A 15,405-nucleotide genomic window follows, 5' to 3' on the forward strand; every position below is an offset into this window, starting at 1 on the left:
AAGATGTTGAGAAGGAGAATCCTTTGTGGTAACCATAGCTGGTGCAGGAATTGCGGCCATCACTCTGTGTCAGAAATCAGCCGCCCTGTGAATTATCTGCAGAGAGAGAGGAAATCAAAAGAAACAGGCAGATCGAGCTGATCATCCTGAGTGTATCGCACTCTCCAGCCACCATAGAGACATAGTTATAGAGATGTACAGCACGGAAACAGACCCTTCGGCCCAACCTGTCCATGCTGACCAGATATCCCAACCCAATCTAGTCCCACCTGCCAGCACCCGGCCCATATCCCTCCAAACCCTTCCTATTCATATACCCATCCAAATGCCTTTTAAATGTTGCAATTGTACCAGTCTCCACCACTTCCTCTGGCAGCTCATTCCATACCCGTACCACCCTCTGTGTGAAAACGTTGCCTGTGAATACTCGGGAAAGTAATGGTGAATTGGGGAGTGCAGTCAGAGCCAAGGACATGGTCCAACAGCTGACTCAGGGCACAAGGAGTGGACCAAAACCAGAGAATGCTGTATAAACTCAGCAGGTCTGGTACATCGATAGAGAGACAAAAAGAATTAATGTTTCTGGGCTCAAAACATCAGCTCTGCTTTCTACCCAGAGATGCTGCCAGACCTGCTGAGTTTCTCCAGGGATTTGTGTGTTTGTTTCAGATTTCCAGCATTAGCAGAGATGTGTGGGGTTTTGTAAACATGTGTTGCTTAAATGTGGTCTTGTATTACACCAAATTGAAGGAACATATCAGACATGGACAGTTAAACATGATTCCATGATTGGGCAGCACTGACTGAAGGATCTTGTGTGTGCTCATCATGACAAGAATAATTGGAGATCATTGATAATCCAGCTTCAGATGTTAAACTAGCAAGATGCAACATGCATTCATATGCAAGGTCCCATTGTCTACAAACTGAGGCTTCATGTTCAATGCTACGGCCTTTTCGAATTATCCAGAAAGGAATATGGGTTCCCTGTTGCCTGCTTCATGATAACACCTGAGCTAATCAGTATTGACTGAGCCATGAATCAGTTTCCTTTCCTCCTGTTGTATAAACTGTCATGATTACTTCAAAATTAGTATTCTTGTGTCTGTGCTGATCAATGAAAATCTTTCAGAGTGTGGCTCCCTTCTCCAAAAATCTGAAATCTGACTGACTCTAGATTGCCCAGACATTGAAGACATTTTCTGTGAGCAGTCGGTTTATTCAACAGAAACATGCTGTGGATCAGTAAAAAGGGCTGTTTGACCTGATTGGGGTGAATGGAAACAAGAGGTCATGCTGCAGATCCAATGTCCAGCACTACAATTAGAGACAGCAATCCTGTTCTTTTGAATCCTGTACCAGATAGGGTGGACTAATGAATACTGAAAATGTGTTGCTGGAAAAGTGCAGCAGGTCAGGCTGCATCCAAGGAGCAGGAGAATCGACGTTTCGGGCATGAGCCCTTCTTCAGGAATGAGCCTCTGAATGAGCCAAGAGCCTCATTTTCAGCTCTGATCTCCAGCATCTGCAGCCCTCACTTTCTCCTGGACTAATGAATGGTTTTGTAATGTTGAAAGGATTCAAACGGGGAAAGACAAACTAACTATTTCAATTGGTGGGGTTTTAAAAACGGGATGGATTAAAACTGAAGGCAGTTTATTCAGTGGTTGAATAAGGAAGTATTCTTTCACACAATGGGCACCAGACATCGAGAACAACTGTCATGTATTACCCAAGATCTTCCAAAACTGAGGCTGACAGATTTCGGTTGCTTAAATGTATTGGCATATGATGCTCAGGCAGTAACTACAGTAGAGGTACACATTAGTTGTGATCGACTTAATGGTAGAATCAGTTTGACTAGCCTCCTCATGTATTCTGTATCAAAGGCTCAAGAGGTGAAATGAGATCTTGCTGCTTTCTGTATTAGTCTCCAGGGTGGCATAGCCTCGTCCTACCTTAATGTAACAGAGGGCACTGCGTGTATGGAATGAGCTGCCAGAGGAAGTGGTGGAGGCTGGGACAATGACAACACTTCAAAGGCATCTGGATGGGTATAGTTTAGGAACTCTGGTCGGCATGGATGAGTTGGACTGAAGTTTCTGTGCTGTATGACTCTGTGACACTATCTGAGCTGATAGATGGTCTCTCCTTGTTCTGCTACTTCTCCATTCTGTCATTCCATTTATTTTGACGAATGGTAGAGGTGTGCTAAGTGTCACATTGCTGACAAAGAATGGGAAATCTGAAGTAAGATAAACCACTGTTTCTCTCAGCTTCCCCACTCAATTGAATTCGGGACAAATCACTCCAGATTCTCCTCATCAAGATTCCCCTTTGTCTGTTTCCCTACGCTGTGAGACTGTCCTGATTTGCAAAATGAAACAGGGCTGGCACAGTTGGAAAGGAGATGACAGTCACTTGTGGAACACTTTGCATTTTCCTCCGACACCACTCCCAATCTAATCCCTCTCCTGTGTCCATTCAACTAGCCTCTTGGCATGATGGGAAAACTGAGCTACTCCCAATCCTGCCGATGGACAGCATTGCACTGAGTGTGGTGACCCCATGGTTAAATATCCTTCTCGAGGCTAACTGCTCATGCATTCATTTCAGTTAGTCACCATGGAAGGTTGATCAAAGTATCCTTTGTGCGTCATTGTTGACAAATGGATGGCGGTTCCATTGCTCCTTTGGATGGGTTTGATGACAGCTGCCTTCCAACCCATTTCACCCACAGAGGAAGCTGCTAACACACCTTCACTTCTGGCTTGTGTTCTTCCCTGGCAGGCGTTACTTTCTTACCTGCCCTGGCTCCCCATTTGTCTTCCTCGAATTGATCGTACTCTCGAGAGTGGGGAGAACAAAGACCCCAGCATCAGGCCTTTCACCTGGCACTGGTTCCTGCTCTCAATGTATCCTAAAGACACTGTATGTCACTGCACATTGTGTTCCAGCTCACTGCAGTCTGGTGCTGCTAAAGACGCAAAGAGTTTGCGTTGAAAGTTGCAGCTTTCATCACCTCAGGATGTTTCTGGCAGCTTGTGCAGTGTAGTCACTGTGGTGAGGAGCAGCCAATTTGCGGGCAGCAAGCTCCCAGACAGGACATTGAGACTGATGAATCTTTTATGACATTGGTTGGTTGAGAGATAAATAAGGTAAAAACAATGACTGCAGTTGCTGGAAACCAGATTCTGGATTAATGGTGCTGGAAGAGCACAGCAGTTCAGGCAGCATCCAAGGAGCAGCGAAATCGACGTTTCGGGCAAAAGCCCTCCTGATGGATGCTGCCTGAACTGCTGTGCTCTTCCAGCACCACTAATCCAGAATGAGAGAGAAATAACGCCAGGGACCCTGGGGAGCAGTCCCTGGCTCTACTTTGAAACAGAGTCCCCAAGTTATAGAGTCATACAGCGTGGAAACAAACCATTTACTCCAACCGACTGCGCAGACCCCAATCGAACCTAGTCTAACCTAGTCCCAACTGCCTGTGCTCGGCCCACATCTTTCCAAATATTTCTTATTCATGTACTGATCCAAATGCCTTTTAAACCTTTTAACGATCGCTTCCTCTGGAAGGTTATTCCACACATGAAACACCCTCTGCGTAAAAACGTTGCCCCATGTCTTTTTTAAAATATTTCTCCTCTCACCTTAAAAAGGTGACCTCCCCTCGCCCCACCCCCCAATTTGTGAAATGCCCCACCGTGGAGAAAGGACACCTGCCATTTACTTGATCCACACCCCTCGTCATCTTATAGACCGTGATAAGGTCAGTTGTGTCCTAGTCCATTCATTGTGCCACTGGAGTGGTCGAGGGAAGACAGGGCCTTACTTCATGTCTCAGCTGAAAAACAGCAACTCCTACAATTCAAAACCAGGAACATCATCCAAGGTTATTGTGGTATCTGAAGTGAGACTTAAACTAAACAACTTTCTGATTCAGAAGCAACAGTACTCCAGACTAAGGCACAGAGCTGATCCTCATGTCTACAACAGAATATTCTTCCAAATGCAGCCATTTGGAACCTGTTCCCAAGTATTCCAGTGGCTGAAGAGTGTTGTGGGATGTTCTCAGGATGTACAAAGAACTGCACAATGACAAGGGATTTCTCTATTTGCCTGGTCAGGATCGCTATTTCGGAATTCACTCAGCATCGATGAATTGTACCATACAAGTCTGGCACATTTCCAATCGAGCACACACACAATCGAGCCTTTGGTTTTCAGGAGCTTGTTTCATTTTTTTTATTTCATCAGTTTTTTTTTTGTAAAATTTTTTTGAAAAACCTGTGCGTGTTCCACTGTCTAACCGTTAAAAACCAAGTATAAAAAAATAGAACATCTTATTTAAAAAATATTGAAAGTCATTGCTTGTCTAGGTCCGATGCCTCTTGGGCAGGCGTGTTCTCTGAGTCCTTTTGGTGATGGGGTAATTTATAAACTCAAAGTGCCTTTGCCGGTCCTGGTTTGGAAACAGCGGCTCACCTTTGAAGAGTCTCTTCATGAAGTGGACTTCTCTCTGATTCTGTCTGGTCTTTGTCGCCTTCCTGGGCTGGCCTTTCCGGGTAAAGGCCATGTACCACCCATTGTACTTGGTGTTCCTCAGTGCCGTGTAGTTATTTTCCAGCAGTATTTCCGTGAAGATGCAGTCCTTCCCTTTTCCAACCAGCTGGATCAAAGGCAAAACATTAGATGGTGAGGCCACACTCTGCCTTCAGTCAAACCCAGCAGAGTTTTGACATCGTGCCCTGAATTTTGTATCGTTCCCCCCTTTCCCCCGCCCGCAGCGAGGAGACTCCACTGCCTACCACCGCCAACCTGTTGAAGACCAGTCACTCGTTTCGCAGAAGAAATGGCAAGACCATTTGTGGTGTAGCAAGATCCCACAGTAAACTTGCATTTATACAGCACTATTAATGTGGAGGTCCTCAGGTGGGACAAAGAAATCCAAGAAGATACCGGAACAGGGTAATTCAAACTTTGGTCAAGGTAGAATAGCTGACAACAGGAGTTTGTCTGCTCATGGTGGAGCCATGGAAACTGAGAGGCTAGAATGCTGTTGGCCCATTACAAACCTGAAGTAGATCTTACTCATTAGGATAGAGGAGATGGGGATAGAAGCTCAGCTGAGTAATAATACTGAAAGATAATTGATCAGAAATCAATTCAACCTCAGGCAGTGGCTGCAAAGGGGAAGCGTCCTATGGGTGAGGGAACAGAGTTGGTGGGAAGGACAGAAGACCATCAGGAGCTTCACTTGAATCAATGACTGCCATCTGAAACTCTAGGCTTAACCAACAAGGCAGCTCCATCAACATCTCTCGAAGCGTTCAATCACAAACGGAAAACTCTACATGTGAGGTTTGAACTGTTCCTAACCCTCCTCCCACATCCCTCTCCATAGCAGTAACAATGGCACCCAGCATCCTGAAATACTGGCCATTGGCTGGAGACCTCCCAAACTCCAGGAACGTTTGCAATCCCGGTCGGAGAAATCAGCCCATGTACAATTTGCGAAAGCGACGTTGGGAAGTGAATCCCTGTTGTCACCGTTTCCCTGATCTCTGTGAAGTAAACCTTTCCTGGTTTTGATGGGAAGTCTCTCCAAAGGGATTGGAAAGGGTCAGGCAATCAGTGGCCATGAACCTCTTGTTCAATAGTGAAGTGTCCTCACCTTTAACATTGGGGCATCTGGTCAGACAAAGGAAGGTACTCACTTCAGGTGAATGGTTGGCAGTGATGATGTGGCTACTATCTCCAAAAAGGACTGTACCATCGTCCTGGGGCAGTCTTTATCTCTACCACTATCACCTCGCTGTTTACGGGAGTTAGATGGCTGGAAACTGGCTGTTGCATTTGTTACCATGACAACGGTGGCTAAATTTCAGACATGTTTCACTGGCTGCAAAATGATCTGGGACATTATTTGATCTTGAGAGGTGCTGTGGAAAGGCAAGACCTTTAAGGGCTGTCAATATGAGAAGGAACAGATTCTGCACACACGGAATGAGGCCATTTAGCCCATCCTGTTTGTTCCGGTTCTTTGAAGGAGATTTTCAAACTAGTTTCTGCTCATAGCCCTGCCATTCCTCAAGTAGCTGTCCAGTTTGGTTTTGAAGATAACAGCTCCATTGGTTTCCACCACCTGACCGCAGCATATTCGGGATGATAACGACATATCTAAATTTCCTCATTTTAGAAATCCAAATCTGTGTCAAAACACTGAAAGTGTACCAGGACTTGAGGAGAACCTACAGGCACCGTGGACTAGAAGGGTGAGGTCTTCCACGATAGTGCAGAGTTGTTACAGTCAGGAGAAAAGAGTGGGAATGGCTCAGAATTTATTCCAAATGTTAAAGTGCTTCTGGATGTGAATCTATGGAATTCACTGCCACTGAAGGCTGTGGGGGCCAGGTCATTGAGTATATTTAAGACTTAGATAGATAGGTTCCTGAGTATGAAGGGCTACAGGGAGAAAGTGGGAGAATGGGGTTGAGAAACTTATCAGCCATGATTGAATGGCAGAGCAGACTCGATGGGCTGAATGGCCTCATTTCTGCTCCTGTGCCTGAGGGTGTTTGTGTCCACTTCCTTGACCCTCACATACAGCCACCCCCACCTTCAGCCAGCCACTTACTTTTCCCACCAGTTTCCCCTTTCTGTTCATACAGATGTAGTGCCCAGTCTCTGCTCCCCGGATTCTCACTCGACTGTCAAACGTGTCCGTTTCCACCAGCAGTTTCGCTGAAACAAAAAACAATAATCCATTAAAATAAAGGAGGTGGACCCAGATCTGCTGAGGATTGGCCGGGATGGAGCACAATCAGGGTCTCATTGGGAAGCGAGAGTTTCTTCTTTATTCTTAAGTGATGTTACAATCGTCACTGACAAGGACAACATCTCTTATCAATCCTTAACTGTCCTTGAATCAAGTGCCTTGCCAGAGGGCAGTTCAGAATCAACCACTTGGCTGTTGACTTGCAGTCAAATGAAGGTCAGACTGGGTAAGGATGGCAGATTTCTCACCTCCCCTAAAGGCCAAGCCCAGATGGGTTTTCACATCAATCAATGGTGGTTTCACACTCACTATTTCAATTACAGATTGATTGAATTTCAATCCCACCATCTGATGTGCTGGGACTCGAACCCATCACCTCACAGCCTGAGCCAAGATCTCTGAAATACTATTACAGTGACATTTCTACCGCACCACCATCTGCACCAAATGCGACCCTGTCAATGTCTGGAATCAGGCGGGTTTCACCCCATTCCCTTTGAGTTTTGTACAATGTTCACACACCAATTTTCCTGATTTCCTGAAATAAATGGAGGCCACTCCCAGCCCACTCCTGAGCTGCTGCTGGTAAAGCTCCACGTGGGAAGTGGCAACTCAGAAAGTGACCTTCCTGTTAACCCGAATTAAAACCGTCTTATTCTGTTTGTAAACAGCCCAGAGCAGTGGCTAACACCAGCAGCCACCTCACTCCTGGCTGTCTGTTCAAGGCCAAAGAGTGAAGATGCTGGAAATCTGTCCCAAATACCGAGAAAGCTGGACAGACTCCCCAGCTGGGGAGGGAGAAACACAGAGAATGTTCTGAACAACGTCAGATCATCTCCAAACATTCACTCTCTTTCTCTCCCCACTGATGCTGTTGGGTTTCTCGAGCATTCTCTGCCCTTGGTCTGGTTATCTGTTATTCTATTATAGAAACCATTCAAAGCACCTAATTCAATTCCAGCCTATAACTCAGTCCAGAGTATCTGTCACTCACTGTATAAACACTTCAATTAAGCACCAGTATGTGACCCACTTCTGGGGATCTCTTATTCTGAGGTTTATAAAATCATGAGGGGCATGGACAGGGGAAACAGACAAGGTCTTTTTCCTGGGGTGAGGGAGTCCAGAACAAGAGGGCATAGGATTAGGGTGCGAGGGGAAAGGTATAAAAGGGACCCAAGGGGTGGCTTTTTCACACAGAGGGTGGTATGTGTATGGAATGAGCTGCCAGAGGAAGTGGTGGAGGCTGGTACAATTGCAGCATTTAAGAGGCATCTGGATGGGTATATGATTAGGAAGGGTTTGGAGGGATATGGGCCGGGTGCTGGCAGGTGGGACTAGATTGGTTTGGATATCTGGTTGGCATGGACAAGTTGGGCCGAAGGGTCTGTTTCTGTGCTGTACATCTCTATGACTCTATCACTCTAACAATATACTTCCTGAATCCCTCAATTAGATTCAAAATGTGAACTCATTCCTCAGTTTTTCAACACAAACTCCTCCAGACTACTCAGTAGCTTTCAAGTTCTGGATGTCTATTATTGTGTATATCAACTCAACCTGAACTCCTCAATCAGATTCCAGTCAATGATTCCTTCCTGGGTGTCTGTTTACCTGGACATGAAAACCTCCCATTAAACCGCTCCATTAGATTGCAGCCTCGAACTCACTCCTAACTATTTATTCTTCTGTGCATGACCTTACCAGACCCTTGATTTGATTCCATCCCTGTACATCTGCTGTTTGACGTATAGAGAGTTGAAATGTTGGGGGAGAAAGCAGAGACCGCATCTGGGCAGGAATTTTAGTCAAGGTGTGATTCACAAGAATGGAGGATGCTGGGAAATCTGAATCCAAAACTGAGCAAGAGTCACTGGACCCGAAACGTCAGCTCTGCTTTCTCTCCACAGAGATTGGCAGAGCTGTTGAGTTTGTCCAGTGGTTCAGTTCGTTTCTGATTAGCCATGTCAGGGTACGGATTCAGCAAAATGGAGGGGGCCAGGAAACGACAGTGTCAGCCATTGCAGGCTTCCCACGGGCAGTGCCCATTTTGGAGCAAAGAGACTTTTTACTGAGGGTAAATAAAGTCTATGATCAACAGCAAACAGTGAACTGGTTCCTTCCCAGCAGAGTTTGTACTGGTAGTGAGCGGAGGAGGGGACAAAATCCAAAACCCAATCACTTTGAGCGGTCACATCTCGGTCTGATTGATGGACCCATTAACCAATCAGCTCCATTCAGAGTAGGGTATAGCCAATAGTGAAAAAGTCAAGTGCAAGTCAAATTCCTTACCGTATTTACTCCCATCTTCCGCCGTTGCGTTGATCCTCTTGCCCAGGATCTGGACGTGCTTCCCACTGGTCCGGCTGTAGAGCTGGTAGACACGGATATGACGTCGGCTGAGTTGGTCACTGGTCCTGGCGTGGTCCCTCACGTGCTGATTAAAATTAGGGGACGATTGATTCTCCCCCTTTTGTTTACAAAGGGAGAAATAAAATCAATTTGCTTTTACTGTGCCGGAGCCCAGTGATCTGATGTGTGTCAGTTCACCCCTCCTCCAACTCAACTCTCCACCTCTCTGTGCTGGGCATAGGGTCGCCAACTCGCGTTGGACACACCCCTGGAAGGGAGAGTGCCTTCTCCAGAGTCCCACGATATGATAAATTCAGCCAGGTCTATCTGTCCATTATTCTATCACTCCTCTGCAATGATACAGCACGGAAACAGACCCCTCGGTCCAACCAGTCCGTATCGACCATGTTCCAAACTAAACTACTCCCATCTGCCTGCGTAAATATCTTCCCTGTTCATGTACTTATCCAAACATCTTTTATATATTGTAACCGTACCCAAATCTACCACTTCCTCAGGGAGTTCACTGAACACGTGAAGCATCCGCTGTGTAAAAATGTTGCCCCTTATGACTTTTACAAATCTCTCTTCTCTCACCCTACAAATGTACTCCTTTGTCTCAACACCCCCACCACAGGGAAAAGATACCTGCCATTTACCCTGTCTGTGTCCCTCACGATGTTATAAACCTTTATAAAATCACCCCTCAGCCTCCTGCACTCCAGGGAAAAGAGTCCCAGTCTATCCAGCCTCGCCTTACAACTCAAACCCTCCTTTTACAGCAAGATTCCTGGTATATTCTCCCCACGATGATTAATATTTGTCAGAGAAACAAGCAAAAGTGGCCACATGAAAACAGAACGTTGCCTGGTGGCACTGAAGTTAAGTATTGATGAGAAAATGATGTGTTCTCAAAATATTTCATCGTACACTCTTTTGGGATTTCCTTCTCTGACCTGGTTGAGTGCAATTTGAAAACCAGCAACAGCAAGTCTCTTCCTTCAGAAATCATCAAACTTAAACAGTTTCTAATGTGCCAATCACCCCCGCCTGGGTTCTGATCATGGAGATCTGTCTTTAATTCCTGGAGAATCCAAGGAAACACTGAGGGAGGAACAGTAACCCCAAGATTCCACGTGACGTTCTCACAACTTTAGGTGCAATCAGGAGAAGAGACAAGGCTGAAGCTAAACACAAACTTGCATGAACACATCCTGGTGGTCATCCCAAAGGGCAATACAAAGGAGGTCACTGAGATCAAACAGGCAACTGAAATCCTCAAGGAGGCTTTTAAAAGTTGGCAGAAAGAAATAATTTCTATTTAAGTCAAGGTTTTCTCATCCTCACGGACTCACAAAGTGTTTCACTCAGTCAGGCGCTTGTGCAATGCAGGGGCTAAAACCCTTCACTCTGGAGGAGATGGCGGCAGTACAGCCTCAGACTTTCTGGCCTCCTTAACAAAGCTAGTTCTGGAAAGACAAAGTCATGGAATCATACAGCACGGAAACAGACCCGTCAGTCACAGAGTCACAGAGATGTTCAGAGACGTAGATCCAACCCGTCCATGCCGACCAGATATCCCAACCCAATCTAGTCCCACCTGCCAGCACCTGGCCCATATCACTCAACCCTTCCTATTCATATACCCATCCAGATGCCTTTTAAATGTTGCAATTGTACCAGCCCCCACCATTTCCTCTGGCAGCTCATTCCATACACGTACCACCCTCTGTGTGAAAAAGTTGCCCCTTGGGTCCCTTTTAAATCTTTCCCCTCTCACCCTCCAGTTCTGGACTCCCCCACCCCAGGGAAAGACCTTGTCTAGTTATCCTCTCCATGCCTCTCATAATTTTGTAAACCTCTATAAGGTGACCCCTCGGCCTCCGACGCTCCAGGGAAAACAGCCTCAGCCTGTTCAGCCTCTCCCTGTAGCTCAAATCCTCCAACCCTGGCAACATCCTTATAAATCTTTTCTGAACCCTTTCAAGTTTCACAACATGTTTCCAATAGGAAGGAGACCAGAATTGCACGTAATCTTCTAACAGTGGCCTAACCAATGTCCTGTATAGCTGCAACATGACCTCCCAACTCCTGTACTCAATACTCTGACCAATAAAAGAAAGCATACCAAAAGCCTTCTTCACTATCCTATCTACCGGCGACTCCACTTTCAAGGAGCTATGAACCTGCACTCCAAGGTCAAGGGTTGAAGGGCCCGCACTGCGCTGTAATGTTCTATGTTCTATGAACATGATGCCAAATGTTACTAATCTGTCTGTCCTTGGTCCATATCCCTCCATTCCTTGCATATCCATGCGCTAATGGAAAAGCCCCATAAATGCCCCTATTGTACCTGTCCCCACCCCCATCACCACTTGTGGCAGCATGTCCCACATTCCTATTACTCTCTGTGGAAACACCTCCTTTAACCTTCCCCCTCTCACCTGAACTGCATCCCTATTGTGTTTGACATGCTCCCATGTCAATGTCGTAAACCTTGGATCAGAACTATTTGCTTTACACAGGGCTACCTGTCTGTATCGTGTTATCCTTGTGAGGCAGTTATATTCAATGTCCATGTGCAGGTGCCTAAACCAGTGAAGTTACCAGTGGGGAAAATTGAATAGCTATGTCCTGAACAGCAAGCTCTCACAAACAGCACTGGGGTCAACACTGACTAACAGACCCATTTCTAGCTTGTACCTTCTGCATAATTGCTTTATAACAAAGACTTTTCCTTTGTGTGTGTGTGTAGTTTTCCATGGAATATGGGTGCTGGTTAAAGTGATATTTCTTACCCATTTCCAACATGAGAGTCAAATGTTTCTCTGACTCAGAGTCACAGATTTCTTTTGCTAAAGAATGTAAGGCCAGTAAATAATTCCAGACTATGTTTTCATTGAATTGAAATGCAATGGTAGGATTTAAACCATAAACTTGGGGTTCTGAAGTCAAAACAGCAATTGCTGGAGAAACCCTGTAGGGCGAGCAAAGAGAAAACAGATTGGACCTTTGGGGTCCAGTGATGCTCTCTCAGAACCTGGGGTGGACTGCGAACAGCACAGTGACATTACCAGTCCAACACCATCTCCCCCTTGCATCCCTCAAACACAACAGCAAGGTTTCAGTGATTGTCAAGCCCTTTGAGGTGAGGGCTCCATGAGAAGGTGCTATATAAATGCAAGTTGTGTCTCCCTGTCTGTCTGTCTATCTGTACGTCAACCATGCCTATCTTTGAACATGCCAGCAGGACACTGAAAGCAGGGAATGTTTAAAATTAGCTGAGATCAGCATAAGAGGGTCCCTCTGAAGGCTTTTCCCCTGGGGGTCAGCAGGACACCAACAGGAAGTTTCTTTGCTCATGCTATTCATTCACAACCTTTGCTATTTTTAGGGGGAGAGAAACATCCCTCCTCCAATGAGGACTTTTTCCATCACCCGAACTGAACCAAGCCTCCACCTCGGCTGCTGTCAACATAAATATTCCCAGATTCCACTCAGCATATTCACCGGGAGGAGGCCTGAGGGTGAAACTGGAGTCCCCTGGTGGCTGAGAGAACCTTCACACTCACGGCGACCATCCCACAGTCCGGCTCACACTAGCCAAGGACAATCATTCCTGATTTTCTCAAGCTTTCTTCCCACACTGAACAACCAAGGTGGACTGGAGTTGGAAAGGTTTTTTTGGGATAAGGTGTACTTTTTCCTCCGGGGTGGTGCTTGTCCACTGACCCCTGAAAGCGGTGGGACACATTAACAGGGGAGTTCAGAAGGAAGGCAGCATCAGACATGGCACAGACAGAGAGATGATGTTGGAGCTGGATAGGACTTGGTTTAATCTACTCCAGCTACAGGACTGCTGTCCAAGTGCTGGAGAGTGCAGTCAGTGGAGATAGGTTGGTATACACTCAATGGGCTGAAGGGATTCAATGAGCCTTGAACAGTACTGAGAGGCAATTTGCTGGAATTGGGGTCCTTTCAAACCTGTTCCTTCCTCGTCCTGGGTCTGAAAGCTCGAAGGATATATCGGAGCAGCTACCTCTGACTGTGGGAGGTGAAATGTCAGAGCTAGCTGCCAGGAAAGTCTCCAGGACCTGCTGGAAATGTGCCTCACGGAGAGGAGGATGGACAGCACAAAGTGAAGGTGAACCAGACTTGGACAGCACCGCATCATTGAGAAATTCGTTTTTCAATCAGAATCCGCTCCTGGCTTTTACTCAGTCACTGAGTCCAAGTGAAGCATGCTTGGACTGAAGAAGGATGCAACCATTGAGGAGGGGGGGGGAGGGGGTCAAGTCAGTTGGAACACAGGCTGAAGTGCTGCAGTGCCACCACTGGCTGGAGGGTGTGATGACAGCGTGACATGTTGACATTGCATTTGACATTGTAAGTGTTGAGAGAGGTATTGAGTGTGGGAAAGGTTGCACTGAAGTCTGGTTGTAATCGTGACAATTGCGAGCGTGCTTTTGCCCAGAGGGAATGTGTTACCATGGTCACCGTACCTCAAAAGTGATTGGTCACACTCACAAACACACACTGAAGTGCAGCTCCTGCTGCACATGTTGTGTCCCTGATACATTTGTCACTTTTTCAATTCCTTCTTTCCTGGAGGATGAGAGTTGCTCTCCACACCAGAATTTATTGCCCGACCCTAATTGCCCTTGAGAAAGGGGTTTTGCACTGCTTCCCTGAACATGCTCAGTCCTGTGGTCGAGACAGCCGCAGCACTGCCAGGGAGTTATCAGGCAGAAGGAAAAGAACAAACCGGTATTTCTGTCACAGCCGTTACCATCGCTTCCTCCAGCCACCAGGGTGATCTTCTGTGGTCTCGATGCTGTCGTAATGCAGGAAATGCAAGAGCCAAGGCACGCACAGCAAGATCCCATAGTGCCGTCATGACTGGAGAATTGATATTCATGATGTTAGTTGGGGATAAATATGAATCAGAGGAGACACAGAGAGCTCCCTTCTCACAGTGCCTCTGATCCTCAGTGCCTACCTGACCAGTAACACCTCCTCCTCCTCAGGGCTGGCTGCTGCCAAATTCCCAGTGAGTGACAGATATTTTTCCAACTTGAGCTGACTGTTGTGGCCAGCCCGGCCCATTCACTGCCCAGGCATAACAAACACATGCCAATGGCTGTTCTTGCCCATGTGACAGAGGTAACGCTCCATGCTGCTCGGTAAGGGCCTCGTGATCATGAATGGCTGACTCAGGACTTGGAACAGAACTGGCACTGCTGGTGTCCCTGTCACATTGTTAGTCCTGGCTCTCTCAACCTTATAAAATAAGTGGACGAGTACTTGGAATGTCACAACATTTCAGGCTACGGACCATGTGGTTTGAGTGCAGGCTTCGGGTCGTCTTTGCAGCACTGACTCAATGGGCCGAAGGGCCTTTTCTGTCCTGTGCTTATGCAGATTTCCATGGTAAACAGGGGAGTTTTCTCATGTAGACCTTACCCAGTACCAAAGACCCAGAGGCTGGATTTGCACGTGGGGTATCAGGGTGGTGGGAGCGCTATGGCCATATTAATGAAGAGAATTCGCGACCTCCTCTTGCTCCTTCTTTTGATGAATCTCGGAATATTCCTGTTGTCCATGGCACCTCCCACTAGCTGTGCCTTCAGAGCAGAACACTGTCTCATTTCCCAGCAGAGGGACTTGGGTATGACCACCTCAATTCCAACCTGAAGGCTTTGCCTGGGTGGGGTACAATCCGGAGCCTGAGGTGAGAATGATCCCCACCCAGGCAAGGACACTGTCCTGATCACACTTAGCCCCACTTACCCCACTTCATCCCTCTTCTCCCAACCACCTATTTAAGATTTCAAACCCTTCGGGTTAAACAGAAAATTACTCAGCCACGTCACTCAGAGTTATTGAAGGTTGCAATCACTCTCTGATTGCATCTATTTTTTGATGGTAAACACAGTGGAAATGAAATGAAATGGGTCTTTTGGACTGAACAGGGTCAGTTTGAAATGATGTGTCCACCCAGAGGTATCAAGCACTATTCCTCCCCAGTCTCATCTGCAAAGTGGCCATCACCCTTTCCTGTGTGTGGTGTACTGTGTGAAGAATGTTGTTCGATCCTATCTTAGACCCTGGCTACATTCAGCATCTAATCTCACAGACAGGAGAGTGAGTGAGTGAGTGAGTGAGTGGTAATGATAATCCTACCCAAGCAAGGGACTGAGAGCAAAGTTGCTTCAATTTGTTCTTCTCAACCTGTTTCCAAACAAAAGGACAAATGAAACGACGAGAGAGAG

The 15,405-nt window shown here is 46.6% G+C and overlaps 1 protein-coding gene across 1 annotated transcript; it reads right to left on the reverse strand.

Annotated features, from left to right (window-relative positions):
* Positions 1-4,378: 4,378 nt before the first annotated feature.
* LOC122543223 (fibroblast growth factor 17-like) lies at positions 4,379-14,030 on the reverse strand. Its single transcript, XM_087984290.1, has 4 exons — positions 13,899-14,030; positions 9,074-9,260; positions 6,641-6,747; positions 4,379-4,672 (listed from the first exon to the last, which is right to left on the reverse strand). The coding sequence occupies exons 1-4, from the start codon at positions 14,028-14,030 to the stop codon at positions 4,379-4,381; spliced, it is 720 nt and encodes a 239-aa protein (XP_087840416.1).
* Between the last annotated feature and the right edge of the window lie 1,375 nt (positions 14,031-15,405).

The sequence above is a fragment of the Chiloscyllium plagiosum genome, unplaced genomic scaffold, assembly GCF_037043375.1.
Source record: "Chiloscyllium plagiosum isolate Xiang-an unplaced genomic scaffold, Cpla_swu_hap1 HiC_scaffold_48, whole genome shotgun sequence".
Lineage (NCBI taxonomy): Eukaryota > Metazoa > Chordata > Chondrichthyes > Orectolobiformes > Hemiscylliidae > Chiloscyllium > Chiloscyllium plagiosum.